The following is a 15,389-nucleotide window of genomic DNA, read 5'->3' as shown; positions in this document are numbered from 1 at the left end:
TTTTTTTTTTTTTCTTTAAAATGTTTTCCAATTTTTGTTAATATTCGACTGTGATCCAACAAAGTGTCTTGGTAATAACCCGTTAAAAGCGTGGGACCCGCATGGGAAAACGGGAAAGAAAAGTTTAGCCCCCATAAATAAAATCGTTTTTTACTTACTTATTTCTTACTTAAATTACCTTTTTCTAAACCTACATGTTTTACATCAGCGTGTAGACAAAAAAGCGACACTTTTTTGCTGTCCCTATTCGTGCAGGGAACAACCAACAGTTTAAAAATCTCAAAAAGTACGACTACGATTTTCTTTATTTTTAGCCCCGGGTCATGGGATTTTAAATTTAAATTAACTTTTATTGTTTACTTTCATTCTTGTTCTTCTTCGTCTCTGCTGGAATTTTTGCCAAACTGTAGAAAAAAGTATAAGTAAAAAAATAAGCAAATTTTTTTTTAACATCCAACCCGGGATGTGGTTTTTGTGACATGGAAAATTTTTTTTTTAAATCTTTGCTATATTTTGCCGTTATTCTTTTTTTTAGTTAAAATTTTTTCTTCATTTGAAAAAGTTTTTTACACGCAAAATTCATGAAAAGTCTAACTGTTCTTTAATAGATTTTAATTTTTCTCTTGTTAGTTCTTTAATTTCATTTTCTCAAAACACAAAAGTTAAATGAAAAAAAATGTGTTAATAAACATAAAATTTTCATTAACAAGGAAAAGTTTCAAAAAAAGCTTAGTGTGAAGGTTTTATCAAACTTACAATGTATTTCCACTTTTATAAAATTTTTAAAAACTGAATAAAAAATTAAAAAATTCTTACTTTTTATTTTTTTCATTTTTAAAAAGTGTGGAAGAATTGCATTTAAAAGTGCATTTCGGCAGAATAGACAAGATTTGAGCATTTGATCATTCAAGCACCTTGTCTGGTATATATGAATACGGTATTAAGTGTCGTGCTGCAACACGTTTTTTAGTGTCACTCAATTACTTCACATGTTTTACCTACCATGTATTCACTAAACGCCAGGGCATCAGCATCTATGAATGGTGTAAGATCTTTCATTGCCTTATAAAGTGGTGGGATTAACTTTCTTATCTGACCATCCAACTCGTAAAACTTCTTGTTACCGTATGTCAAAAACCCTACCATTGATCCAAGGGCTGCTCCCTAAAATATACAAATAATAAAATAATTAATGTGAGGGCTGCTCCCTAAAACATACAAATAATGAAATAATCAATATAATCCCTACAACAAACAAGTAATAAAGTAATTGACATGAGGGCAGCTCCTTAAAATTTACAAATTGTAATAATTTATCCCATAATTGCTCCCTATAAGACAAATGAAAAAGACTGACACAAAGGCTGCTCAATTTATAAACAAATTAAAATGACATACCCGATTTAAAGGCTGAATTTCCTAAAAAGAGGAAATTAAAATGAAGGCATGACATGATGAAATGGTTCAAAACCAAGAGGAAAATACTAAAAAATTGTGAACCTACCAATGAAGCAGCCAGTGCTGACACTGATCCACCACCAGGTGATGGTGACCTTGACCCAACTGTCAGGATAAAGTCTTTCACATCCATACTTGCTAGAGGGCCTTCTCTTTCATCTGTTATCATATACCTGTACAAATATATGGATATATTTATGTTCTATTTCTAAATAAAATGTTTTGTGGCAAGAAGTACTAAATAACTCTGAAAACAAACAATATTAACTAGTTAATTCCATCTTCTTGAATATATTAAACAATAATTATAAAGACTTATAAAGATGTGTTTTAAAATTAACATTGGTCAGTTAAAGGGACTCCACTGAGGTTTTTTCTTGACATGATGGCACTGAAAATATTTTTTCAGGATTTTTATATCATTTGATGTGGGTCTATACCAAATCTTCTATACAAAATTTCAGGGTGCAAAAATATTACCAATGATAAGTATTTCAAGTATTAATGTTATTAACTCAATTTGGGCTACAAATTGATTTTCAATTTAATTCTGTGTATATATTTCTGTATTTTCTTAAACATATTTCTCAGTTTTAAGTGCCCCAGTAAATCTGTAAAAGAAATTATTAAATTTTATGTATTTAGGGTTTGGGACCTCAGCAGAGCTCTTTAAAAGTTGCAAAAGCAGAATGTTTTAGTAGATAAAGAGCTTATGGTAGCAATTACTCAACAGTTGTGTTTGCTTCTAGGTTTTGTTTATTATAATCATAGTAAGCTTTTATCTGATTCACTAGTGAAACTAATATTCATTGAAATCTTGTCAGGGACCACAAATTGCTTTTATACTCTAATCAATAAATACTAAACTACAGTATAGATATAACTGCATGACTTGCTATTTACATGCAAGATGAAAAAAATAATTTTTCAATTTCCCAAGGATTTCAAATAGGCCAGTGTGCACAACCATGAAGTCCAACAAGATTCAAACAAACATAACATCTTCATAATACAGCATGTTTGTGACATCAAATTTCATTGGACAATTGTGATTTTTTTCATATATTGACAGCAGCTGTGTATATAAAACTATATAAATGTCACGATTATCCAATGAAAAACAACGTTACAAACATGCTGTATTATAAATAATAATATGTAAGTACATTACAAAGTGTCATTAACCAAAGCTGAATTCCATATATGTTTCCTATGTACTTACTCTATAATTCTTTCTTTAGGACTAAATGGACCAAGTGAATTGAGGCCTAATTTATTAATAACCTGAAAATACATGAGGCATATGTTAGTTTAATAAATAGATAGAATCATAAAAAAGTTACAGAATTCAGAAAATATTTAAAGTAATATAAAAGATATTTCTGACTTAAAAAGCTCATTGCTATTTATTAGAATTGTTAGAATGGAAAGTTGTGCTATTAGCATAAACAGAAAGCTGAACAAAAAGATAGTTCAAAGCAAAAGTTAAAAACATTTAATGCTTAAATGGTGTTAAAGCTTCATGCCTCCAAACGGCAAACATATTTCAAGAACATCAAACTTGTGAAAAATGTGCTAAGAATGTGCTAAGATTTTAAGAAAGGTAAAAGAATAAATAATAATATACATGTCATGTGTGATTAACGACTAATTTTGCAGTATTAATCACCATATTTCTATGTGTTAAAGGCTATAAAGGCTATTGTTACATATTTTGACCTCTTTTTGATAATTTAAAGCTCTCATATAACAGACCAATGTTTTGCATAAGGCATAAATATTTCAATGAAAAAAAGTTCCTAAAATGGGTCATGATAATTTGTTTGTTTTAGGTTTTACGTCACATCGACACAGTATAGGTCATATCGCGACATTCCAGCTTTACTGGTGGAGGAAGACCTCAGGTGCCCTTCCGTGCATTATTTCAGGCACAAACGGGCACCTGAGTAGAACCACCGACGTTCCGTAAGCTAGCTGGATAGCTTCCTCACATGAAAGAATCCAAAGTCCCTGTCGGGATTTGAACCCACAGCGGTGAGGGGCAAGTGGTTTGAAGTCAACGCTTAACCACTTGGCCACGGACGCCCCGGGTCATGATAAAACTCAACAATAAATACTGGTGAGCAACCTAGAACAACTTACTAGTCTTAGCTTCTGGTCCTCCTCTAGAATAAACAAGTTACTTTTCTCCATGTAATGTTGTGCACATGCCATTATTGCTTCAAGGGGAACCAGTCCTACTACCTGGGAACCAACCACAGCAATGTTCAACTCCTGTGGGAAAATAATACTCCAAATATAGCTACGTTTAGTTCTTTCTTAGCGTACATTTATTTTAAAAAATATGATCCATTCACATGTTTAAAGTACTAATAATTCAAAATACTTTGATAAGAATATTATTCAAAAAGACCTTGACCATTATATCTAAACATTAACTAAGAATAACTAGTTAAATATGTTAATTATTACAGAAATCTGATCTGAATGATCATTTTCCTTCTTTTGAAGTATCACATGACAAGCCTTTTTCAAAGTGCCATCACTACAGGGTTTTACATACAGCTGATAAAATCATTATGTCATATGCATGTATACAGAAATATACAATTATTTGTTACCATTGAAAGCAAGTAATGTTTCGTTATAAAAGCAATTTTGTACTATTTCTGATCCAAACAGAAAAGAAATATATTCTTGCATTCATTGAGAGATTGTCTTTAAGGTGCATGTTGGAGTTTATATGTATTTATTTACATAGATGATTTACCTCAGCATCTTTACAGACTTCCTCATACACTGTATGTATTGCCGTCTGCTCAAAGTCAGTGATGTTGACAGACACCTGCGCCATGTTAGCCTCCTCCAAGTACCAACCTATTGCCTGAACTTCTTTCAATCTACCTGGCTGTTAAATGTATGATGCAAAAAAATATTCTTAGCAATGCTAATAATTCAACTACTCATGCTTCTAATAAGGTTCAGAAATAGATGTAATGGTAAGTAATAAATAATCTTTATAAGAATGATATGGTTAATTTATCAATAAATATATTGCATGACTTAATGCACAAGCAAGTAGAAACACTGACCAGCTGAATCCAAAGTTTGCAGCAGAATCAAAACCTGTAGCATTAAGAGGTCCTACATATTTTTTATCATTTCTCTTTCTATTAGCATTTTAGGATGAAAAAGATAACATCAATTTTTCTTTTGAAGTACTATAATGCATGGTTCATCATTAAAATTCTTTAAAATTAATATTACAAATGATTATATTTCTGTGCATTTGTACTCGAACTGTGCAATTGTGTACAATTACAACTTCAAAACTGACGTGTATTTCCTAAACATACCTCGTCTTTGCTGCGACCCTGTTCACGTATATTGAGAGCTATCCTGTGAGCCTGTTCCTTTGTACTCAGCATGTTAATATTGTAGGCTATAAGAAACTTGCGAGCCCCAACAGCAGTTGCTCCCCATGATGGTACAAACTCAGCTGGTCCAAAATCTGGTTTCCATTCATCCTTTGTAAGCTGAAAAACAATTACCATTTTGATATATTTAGTAAAGACTTTTTAAGTAGTATAACACAATAGTTTACAGCATCCAAAAGCATTCGACTTCAATACAATCATAAACACACATGCATGCATACACAAACATTACTCTCATCTATACTGTGTATAAAAAAGGTGACATAATTACAAACACATTATCAGAGTTGAATATTAACCACATTTTTCCTACTTTAAATTTGGAACAGCCCAAAAGTGGTTTAAAGGGAAAGACAAGGTTAGAATAAAAACTTGATTTCAGAGAAAGAATACTTAAAATAATAAATCTGCAAATTTTCTGCCGCCAAATAATGATATTCAACAAATGATAACAAAATTTAAATCGCTTAATCACCGATTTCTACAAATCAGTAGACGCGGCCATGATTGTGTATTGGCCGTATAAAAACAGGTGCGCGTGATGTCATTTCCCCACATCTAAATCTAGTAGAATCGTAGCGAAATATTTATATAATAAAGTATTAACCAGACAAATTAATTTTGACAGGAGGTGTAGAGATGATTTTTTTGGTTCAAAATACGTAAAAATATCCAAAAATAGTAAATAATGAAAAATAAAGAAACAAATAAAAAAATCAACGTCTACTGGTCGCACAACTTCAGGCCAGTGATGCCCGTTACTCCAAACAATGCTATGTTCATTCAAGTCTCATCTTAATGTAATTAAACAATATTTCACAGATTTAATAAATACACATGTTACTTTTTAACAAAGTTTCACAATCAATTAATGCAATTAAATAAACAAAGGCACCAACGAATAATTGGCTGTTAATTATTGAACGGCGATAATTGTCATTATTATAAAATTCCTACTAAAACGTGTTCTTAATAGTACATGTAATTAAATTTTTGCAGTTTGATTCTGACTTTCAAATTAAAAGGTGTGAACATAATGTTATAATTGATGTACACATTTCAAAAATATAAGCAACTCTTTTGAAAAGTAAATTGTTAACATGTCTGTCAACGTATGATGCTGCGTGGTATTTATTTACATTCGTAATCGTTGCCTAATATTAACTGCAGGCAAAACATTTTTATTGGCTGCTCAAAAATCTAATTTGCATAATTTATTCACACAATTGCTGGTTCTTACTACTTATGTCTAATACTGTGCATTTTCTATTTTAATTTTTTTCCAAATTTGCACCTGTTGTGTCACCTTTTTACTGCGTTTTTATTGTTTCCTTTGTATGCCCTTTTCCAAAGCCTTTTTGTCGCACAATTTTTCCCCTGTTTGGTTAATCCCCCTTGTAAAATATTCTAATGAAGAAAAAAATTTTTTTTTCGTTTTTATCGTAAACCTAAATGCCCCTTCGGGGGAAAATTTTTCCCACACCTTTCTTTACTGTAAAAAACGCTTTCTAAAATGCAACACTTTTTTTTTTTCAGTTCCAATATCTTTTAAAATTTTAAAAATTTTTATGTTTTTTGTTTTATTGGTTTTAAATTTGGGGTAGTAAAAATGGTATTTTGGTTTGGGGGGGATTGGGAAAGTAGTTTCTTTGGAAAAAAAAAGCAAATAAAGAACTGGAAAAAGGGGAAAAATATCCCGTATTCGGGGGTTTGGCAATGTTGTTTTGGTTTCCTTTTTTGACTGGTCCTTAAATTAACCAAAGGGCGTTTTTTTTTCTACGTTTTAGTCGGGCTGCCTTTTTCCTGCGCCTTTTTTTTTTTTTGCGTGGGTTCCTCAGGTTTCTCGCAATTGGATTTATTTTTTTAAATTTACGCTAAAAAAAAGTCCCATGCCGGGTTGTTTTACTATTCGGAAAGTTGTCTATAAAAAATTTAAAAGTACAAAAAAAAAGGATTTTATCGGAAATTTGAAAAAAGTTTCTTATAGTCGTGGTTTTTTTTGAAAATTAAACCCTCATTGTTTTCTGGGGGCCCCTTTCGAAAGCAAAACCGGAAAAAGAAATTAATGTCCCCGGTTTTAAAAATTTTTTAATTAAAAAATTCCCCGTCCTATGTGTTTTTAAAAATAATATAAATGCCAAAAAAGATTAAAGTTCTTTAAAGAAAATTTCTTTTTCCGGTGTACACCTAAAAAACCGGAAGGGGGTTTGAACACGTCCCCATTCCCCGGGTCTCTTTCTTTTCTCCGGAGATAAAAACCCCAAAAAGGGCCCGGCCCCGGGTGAACTTTTTTCTCAAGTAAAATTAGTGTTTTAAAATTTTTAAACGGTTGATTTAAACCAAAAAAACTCCCTTGGCCCCTTTTTTTGACGGGAAATTTTTTTGGGCGACTAAAATTCCATCCTTCTTTTTCCTTTGGACAAAATTTATCAAATTAAAACCCTGGCATCAACGGGAAAGTCTAAAATCAGGCGTACGGTTAAGCGGGGGGTCTGACTCTAAATTGTGCTAGGTGTTTACTCCACTATTTACTGTTAATGTCGAAATTTTTATGTAACCTTTGTCTTTGCTGCCCTCTTTTTTTGTTTTCCCTTTACATCCCTTTAAATCTAATTTAAAATCTTTTTTTATTTTAACCCACTTTTTAAGTTTCGCTTCGGGGATACATTTTAAATTAAAAAAAATTCTCTCCCTCTAAAAAATCTCAGATTTTTTGATAAAAAATGAAGAGTGAGTTTACCAAAGAAAAATTTTAGATTTTTTATGTTCTCAAAAAAATTTTATAACCTTTTGACTAGTACTTTAAATATAAGAGACAGGCCTGAATAGGTTTGCTCTGCCGTAATTCCCCGGGCCAAAATCTAAAACCCTGTTAAACCCCAAAAAGAACGTTACAATTTTAAATTTTAAAGCAAAAAAAAATTACCTTTTTTGGGGGTTCATATTCCCCTTCGTATCTGGGTAAGTTTTCCTGGTTCCTGTGTTGCTGCTTCACCATACAAATATACTGAAATAAATGTGAAATAAAATGAGCTAGTGTGACACTGAAATAAATGTGTAATATAGACAGCTAGTGTGACACTGAAATAAATAGGTAAAATATTGAACACATTTTACACTGAAATAGCAAAATTTTCACTGTAAAACATATAAAAAAGACTTTTTAATGTATTTTTTATATCAAAAATGTATTTCAAGATATAGAACAAGTGTAACACTGAATCATTTAAATGTGTAACATAAAGAACATGAGTAATACTGAATAATTTAATTGTGTAACATATAGAAAACATGAGTTACACTGAAAAACTTAATTGTGTAACATAAAGAATGAGAGTTACACTGGAAAACTTAATTGTGTAACATAAAGAATGAGAGTTACACTGGAAAACTTAATTGTGTAACATATAGAATGAGAGTTACACTGGAAAACTTAATTGTGTAACATATAGAATGAGAGCTACACTGAATTATCTAATTGGGTAACAAATAGAACATGAGTTACAATAAAGTATTTAATTTGGTAACATACAGAACAGAAGTTACACTGAATTATTTTATTGCATAACATATAGAATATGAGTTACACTGAAATACATGCATTTAATTGGGTAACATATAGAACAAGAGTTAAAATGAATTTCTTTTTGATTACATAACATTGAAAGAACAAGATTCACAATGATTTATTTTATTGTGGTTTGGATTGAAATATCCATTCCTGAAGGTGCCTGCCAAAGCTAATCCAATCCAAGATAGATTTGAAATATATCATTGACAGATATAAAAAAAATAACAACATAAATTATCTACCTGGAATGCCCAGTTCTCCAGCCAGTTTATCACCAAACTCCCTGGCACATTCTATGCAGTCATCCATTGTAACATTCTGTACAGGGATAAATGGACAAACATCCAGTGATCCCATCCTAGGATGTTCCCCTAAAACAAAAGTATTTCTTTTAACTACAAAGGATGTTCCACTAAAACAAAAATATTTCTTTTAACTACAAAGGATGTTCCACTCAAAACAAAAAGATATTGTTTAAACTACATAGGATGTTCCAATATCAAATACTTGTAACTTAATAGAAATTATATTCCCCTAAAACAAAAATATTTCATTTAAGAATGTTCTTATAAAACAAAATTACTTTTTTTAAATAAATAAAATGTTCCAAAGAAATGTTTTTTAACAAGATCGTTTCCTAAAACAAAAAATATTTCATTCAACTAAATAATTCTAGGATGTTCCCCTTTATTTTAACCCTTTGTCTACTGGCAGTTATAGAATCTGCCCATGCAACCAGTGCAGACCAAGATCAACTAACATTTTATTGAAATGTGATCATGGTCTACTGTGTTCGCTTCTTTAAATTTTTTTCCTTAAAGATAATTATATATGATGATTTTGTATAGATTAAAGGACTTAAAAGTCCATTTAAGATATCTGAAGTAAGGTATGGGTAAATACAAACAAATATGACCATTCCTATCATTAAACAGGTAGAGCCCATTAAATAGATGAATGACAGAAAAGGTCAAAAAAGTTCTATTCTTAAAGTAAGTAAATATATATATTACCTTGATGCATCCTCATGTCTATTGCCTGATAAGCCACCCTGGCTGCACATAATGCCCCTTCTATTACAGCATCTGGTGAGCCAACAAATGTGTATACTGTACGATTTGTAGAAGCCCCAGGATCTACGTCCAATAAGTTACATCCTTCAATTGCTGCTATAGCCCCTGCAATAGCTTCAATTATCTGAAAAATAAAACATAAACATTAACCCTTGTCTAGCCATAAAATAAAGTCTTGTTTATGATTTAAATTATAACAAAGTTTAAACAAAGTTTAATTTCTATGGCAGTATAAATTTCTTTTGACTTTTATGCAGACATATGTATTTTCTTCTGTACCTCTTTGCAGATGCCTACTGTATCCTTCTCATAAAGTAAGTTAACCGATGTTGAAGAACTTATAATTTGGCCCTCCGAGTGACAGGGTGTTCTTTTAGGTACACACCCAAACATGGATATAAATAAAACCTTCTGTAAGCCAAGCTATTGATATAATTTCCACGATGAAATTTATTATGACATCACCATCAGGATATTTAAACACAACAATCACCTGGAGTGGTGATGTGATTTAACAGCTGAGTCCAAACATTTCCAGGTAATAAAATTATCTTGTTCTGAAATTGTCCTTGATAACTTGTCTTAGCATGTCAAATTAAAACACAAAGGCATTTTTCCTTGAAAAACACTTTCACTTTACATGGCAAATCTTTCCAAACTGAAGCACTCTGAGTCACTGTGTTAACAAAATATCTTTTTTACTTTAAGAAAAATAAGCTTAAGGGGGCTTATGATTTTAGGGAAAAGTTTAGAAACTGACAAAACAAAGCCGACGTGTTAGATGCATGTTAAATGGTCATGTTAAAAAATAAACAGTAAAGTTATACTTAAATAACATGATTTTAACATTAAACAAGAGCTTTAATCAAGCTGTAACACTAGAATATCTATATAACATTACCATATGTATTTTTAATGTGTGACTTTCAGTTATAAATTAGTTCAGTCACATTATTTTACACAAAGAAATGGTGTCAATTAAGAAACCACTTCCTTTATTTTGATGATCTTAATACTACAAGGAAGGTAAGGGAACCTGGCCACCCCATCCCTTAAATTTTTGGAAAAATAACACTGAATCTTTTGCAAAAGGGGATTTAAAGTAAAAACATGAAAACTGTATGATTTTAAAAAAACTTTTCAGAAAGGAAAACACCTGTAAACATTCCCTGCTATGAAAAACTTTAAAACTTCAAAATACCTAAATTTACATTTATAATGAACTTGACCTCACTTAACTTTGGAACATGTCCTGCAATAGTTAAATATACAGGTTTTAATGTCAAGATACTACAGTTAATAGGCCAAATAAAAGAAAAAGGTTTTTTTAGGTGCAGAATTAACCAGGCTCACAAAAAACTAATAACTTGTGCATAGACAAGTAATAATACATATTATCACTGGTTAATTTAAGGTTTATCTGATTATCTAATATAAACAAAAACCAATCTTTGATAACAGTGAAAAGTGAATGGACCTACTAGTGTTATTTGTAATGTTTATCTATACAATACATTTATTACTATTTCCGTAACACAATGGATGTTTTATTAAGCTATTTAAGTGTCATGGTATTACAGTATATTAGATAACATTTGATCTGTATTGTGAAGTTTCATAAAAATGACTTCTAAAAAGCATTCAAGATCATTTGATATTATACATGTATATATACTTTACTATATATTATAACTTTACTCTGCAACGACTTCTAAATTTATCTATAAAACCCATTATTAACAAATGTTACTGTACATTTTAGTACAATTTTACAATGCCCTCAAGGATTTAATTTAAGAAATCATTTAATGGTACTTTTTCATTTTCAGCTTTGGCTTATATTTGTGCATTTATAGAGAAGACTAACAAGTGCAAAAAAAAAACAGACAATCTAAAACCTTTAAATGGTCTTGAAATAATTGATTTTATTTCTATTTCTAAATGAATATTGACATTAAATTATGTATTGAAAAAAAAACAAAATCTGAAAAGGTGAAAACTATTCCTTTCATTTCTTTAGGCAATTTGTTGGATAAAAAATTTTGTTTACATAATTATATATTCAAAATAATTCTTTCATTGTATATAATATTTGGCAACATACACATGCAAAAAAGGCTAGAAATATTGATTGAATTAGATATATAATAACACTTTGTAAATAATCATTTCAGTATACCCTTTTTGATCAATAGCAAAAATATACTGATTTCACTTTCCAATTAAATTTAGATTTTACTTTCCAATTAAATTTAAGAAGTGCTTTAAAAGATAAGCCCTCCATGTTTTTATAAAGACTGGTTGTCCATGATAATAACACAATTTCTACCTGCCTATAATACAATACACCTTATCTGCAACAAGTTTTAACATATCAATCTCTAATCCAAACATTGCAGGATTTTCAAATAAAAAAAATGCTGAAATTTAGTTGATTTAGCTGAGTCATCAATTTAGGTTTAAGCAGTGTGTATCATAAAATGTCACTGAGCAAGTTGCACAACTTATGTAAATAATGCCTCAACAAAATCAATGGAGCCACATTTCGTTTCTCATTTATTTCACATGTATATTGTATTTTATTCATTCTTCAAACAATTTTTGAAGTTTTTTTTTCTTCATTCTTCTGTTATTATCAAATATTGCTTTAGTATTCAAGAAATAATGACAATTAGCCATATTATTAAAGCCAAAAGATTGTTCTGATAAATGAAGCCAGTAATAACCCAAGTATATAACCATTTATATGTATTGTGACTTAAATATGACTGTGTCCTTTGACCAATGGTTCTTTAACAACAGTTAAACAACAGATAATTCAATACTGTAATGGTCTGAAAAAGGTGAAAATTTTCATAAGTGGACAGTTTATAATTCTACAATCAAATCATAGGTCAGGTCTTTAATTCATATTGCCAAGTTAATCATACAAGTCATGTGAACTCTCCCACTTTTAGAGGGAGACTTCCACTTTCTGCAGCCATATTTTCAAAAAAAAATTCTTTAAATCAGGGGTATTTTCACAAATTAAAGAAATCTCCCTATTTTTGATGTCAAAACTTTCTTCTTTGTTTATTGCAAATTCTAAAATCTCCCTCTTTTTGAAGTAAAATCTCCCACTTGATCATCAAAAAAAGTTCACATGAAAATTAGTTTCTTTTTCTGTAACATATCAGATAAAGGGACTGCCTAATTTTAATGAACACCATCATAAATTCCCACCATAATGACAAATCAATCATTTAAATAAAAGATCAATAACATAGGCCATATAATATGCAAGTTTATTCAAGACAGGGAATTATATTGATTTATAGGTACAGTAAATCATTCACAGATTAATCAAGCACAGTACTTTGTAACAGCATTCTGAATGGCTGAAATTGTCTCTCCAATAAAATATTCATTTATATATTCCTTGTGATGAAATTTTGATCACATCAATCAATAGTACTGGCATTATAGTGATATTCATTCATTCTTGAGTTTTGTACCATTTTAACAGCTTGCATTATATGCAATGTAAATGGACCTCCTTTGCTAAATTTATCCGAACCAATTGATACAGATCAGTTAATGCTGAAACAACTCAGATACAGCCAAACCTTGACACAACTCAATTAACCTTAACATCACAGTAAAGCTAAAATTGATTTAGGATGAAGTTGCTGTCTAATTTTAGTAAATGGCAAATCACTATAGCTGCTAGTATAAAAGCAATTCTGCATTCATTATCAAAATATAATCATGACTTTTTAATATTTTCAAGTTCTACCCATATCAAGAATTAAAAAAAATATAGCCCTCAGCAGCAATTTAAGGCTTCATAAAAATTTTAATAATTTTAAATAAACAATTGAAGTATATTATCTCAATTCAAATCTTTATTTATGATACAATGGAATGGACAACATTTTTTATAACAGATGGTATTTCTAGATTATGATCATGACAAACATAATTATTGATCCAAATAATAATAAAAAAATGTAAGATTTAAGTACAATTTATGTATAGATAAATAATTTTGCACTTCATGCATATTAAATAAATTCTGTCTGATTTCCTATAGCACAGTGCTTTGCAGTTTGAACTTATAATCCCTTCAACTGGTTCCAGCACTGCATGAGTACAATGACTCACAGTGTTTCAAGACACATACAGGCCAATACTGGGCCACTAAGGATCATTAGGTGCCCTCAGCTTAATTAAAATAAAGTCATAATCATAGTGGTCAAGACCTAGGCACTCAGCCACTCATGAGATGACATCTGCCCTCAGCTTAACTAGCATTATTCATAAATATTCTTCTGGCGACTTGTTTCTTAATTCTTAGTTACTATAGATGTCAGTTTGACAATTAAATCACTGCAGACTTATTATGTTTAATGCCAGCTTGTGCTAGAAACTGATAAAAAACCTTACAGGGTAGTCAAACTTTTGTTGTTTTTGGACTACAAAACAGAGTAAAGTGCGCCAGTCTTGCTTATCTTGCAAGGGCAGTTGAAAATCAATTGTTCATTACCGTATTGCCCAGGTTGTCCAACAGCCCTTTTTTCTATACTTTACTACATACAAATACCAGACAAGGTAAGAAATGCTTCAGATAAAATAGACAAGGGAGTGAGACAATATCACATTTTGCAGAGGGATGCATTAAGTTTTTTTTTTAAAGATTATATCTATATTTCAGACTGATTGAGTTGAACCTTAAGTTTACTTTAGTAGCTTATTTTAGCCACTCTCTCATCGGCCTCCTGAAAGTAACCAACATTTGCATCATGCAAACAGTAGTCGTAATCCATGGTCCTAGGGATGTTAAATTTATAAGGCACACACTCTAATAATTATGCCAACTTCTGCTCAGTCACTATGCAAATTATGTCGACATCATTTCAAATTTCAATCCAACTGATTAATACATCACTTGCATGTTTGAGTGTTATTTTACCAATCCTTATTTGTCTTTTGGAGATATACGCCAACCTCAGTAAATATCCTCAATTTCAAATGAGATGGATTACCAGTACATGATCATGTACAAGCCTGGTGCAAAAAATACTACCAAATCTGCTTGAAATACACATTATAGATCTATTTTATTCATCTATTAAACCATAGCAAGCTCCATGATGCACGACAAGCAATGACAAAACCAGAGCTCATGAAAGTCAGGTTTGCTAATGTATAAGTTGACATAAATGTCTATGACAGTTGCTGCATACTTGGTCAGATCATTCTGACACTTCACTTGACTAAAATAAACTTATTTCCTACCTCTTTATTTCTCCCAACTGAGAAATTTGGGACGCATTCAACTATCTTTGGCATTGTAGTCATAAAATTTGGCGACAGTTGTTATTGTTTACAATTATATTATCAACAGATATACTAAGATTAAGTTGTTCCTCAGATGGTCCAATTCCCAGGTAGATAACTGCACTTTGACAGGTACAGGCTAAGACACGTGTGTGCAAAACGTAGGCAAGCTTTGCGGTCTTCCCTTAGCGATTTCCGATGACGTCATGAAAAGCTGTGAGAAACGTTTTACACAAGACACCATCTTCGACCGTGTCAGATTTTTGTAAAAATCATCTATTTTTACCATTTGCAAGGTAATGGTTGACGCATAGAATATGCGGTTAATTGTGTAATGTTTGTAATTGTCATTGAAATCTATTGACAACAATCTGCCAGTGAATTTGATCTTAAACGACGCAAATTATCGATCATAACATATCGTTGCTTACTTCCCGTTTGCAAAATGCTGTTTTATTATTCATATCATATAAAGTTGCATTTCATAAGTAAATTGTAAAATTTAAAGTTAACATCTCAGAAAGACACGTT

General features: G+C 30.8%; 1 protein-coding gene across 1 annotated transcript; it reads right to left on the bottom strand.

Moving 5' to 3' along the window:
- Nucleotides 1-362: 362 nt before the first annotated feature.
- Nucleotides 363-15,045, bottom strand: LOC132741957 (formimidoyltransferase-cyclodeaminase-like). The gene is given in 12 exon segments (XM_060730231.1): nucleotides 363-404; nucleotides 1,003-1,164; nucleotides 1,505-1,631; nucleotides 2,681-2,742; nucleotides 3,601-3,732; nucleotides 4,229-4,366; nucleotides 4,815-4,994; nucleotides 7,822-7,846; nucleotides 7,848-7,902; nucleotides 8,709-8,837; nucleotides 9,480-9,663; nucleotides 14,817-15,045. Coding segments are annotated over 12 exon segments (1,299 nt in total). The 5' UTR covers nucleotides 14,880-15,045.
- Nucleotides 15,046-15,389: the final 344 nt, after the last annotated feature.

The sequence above is a fragment of the Ruditapes philippinarum genome, unplaced genomic scaffold (genome assembly GCF_026571515.1).
Source record: "Ruditapes philippinarum isolate M1 unplaced genomic scaffold, ASM2657151v2 ctg6016_1_1_1_1, whole genome shotgun sequence".
NCBI lineage: Eukaryota > Metazoa > Mollusca > Bivalvia > Venerida > Veneridae > Ruditapes > Ruditapes philippinarum.
This window is presented reverse-complemented; position numbering and strand designations above follow the sequence as displayed.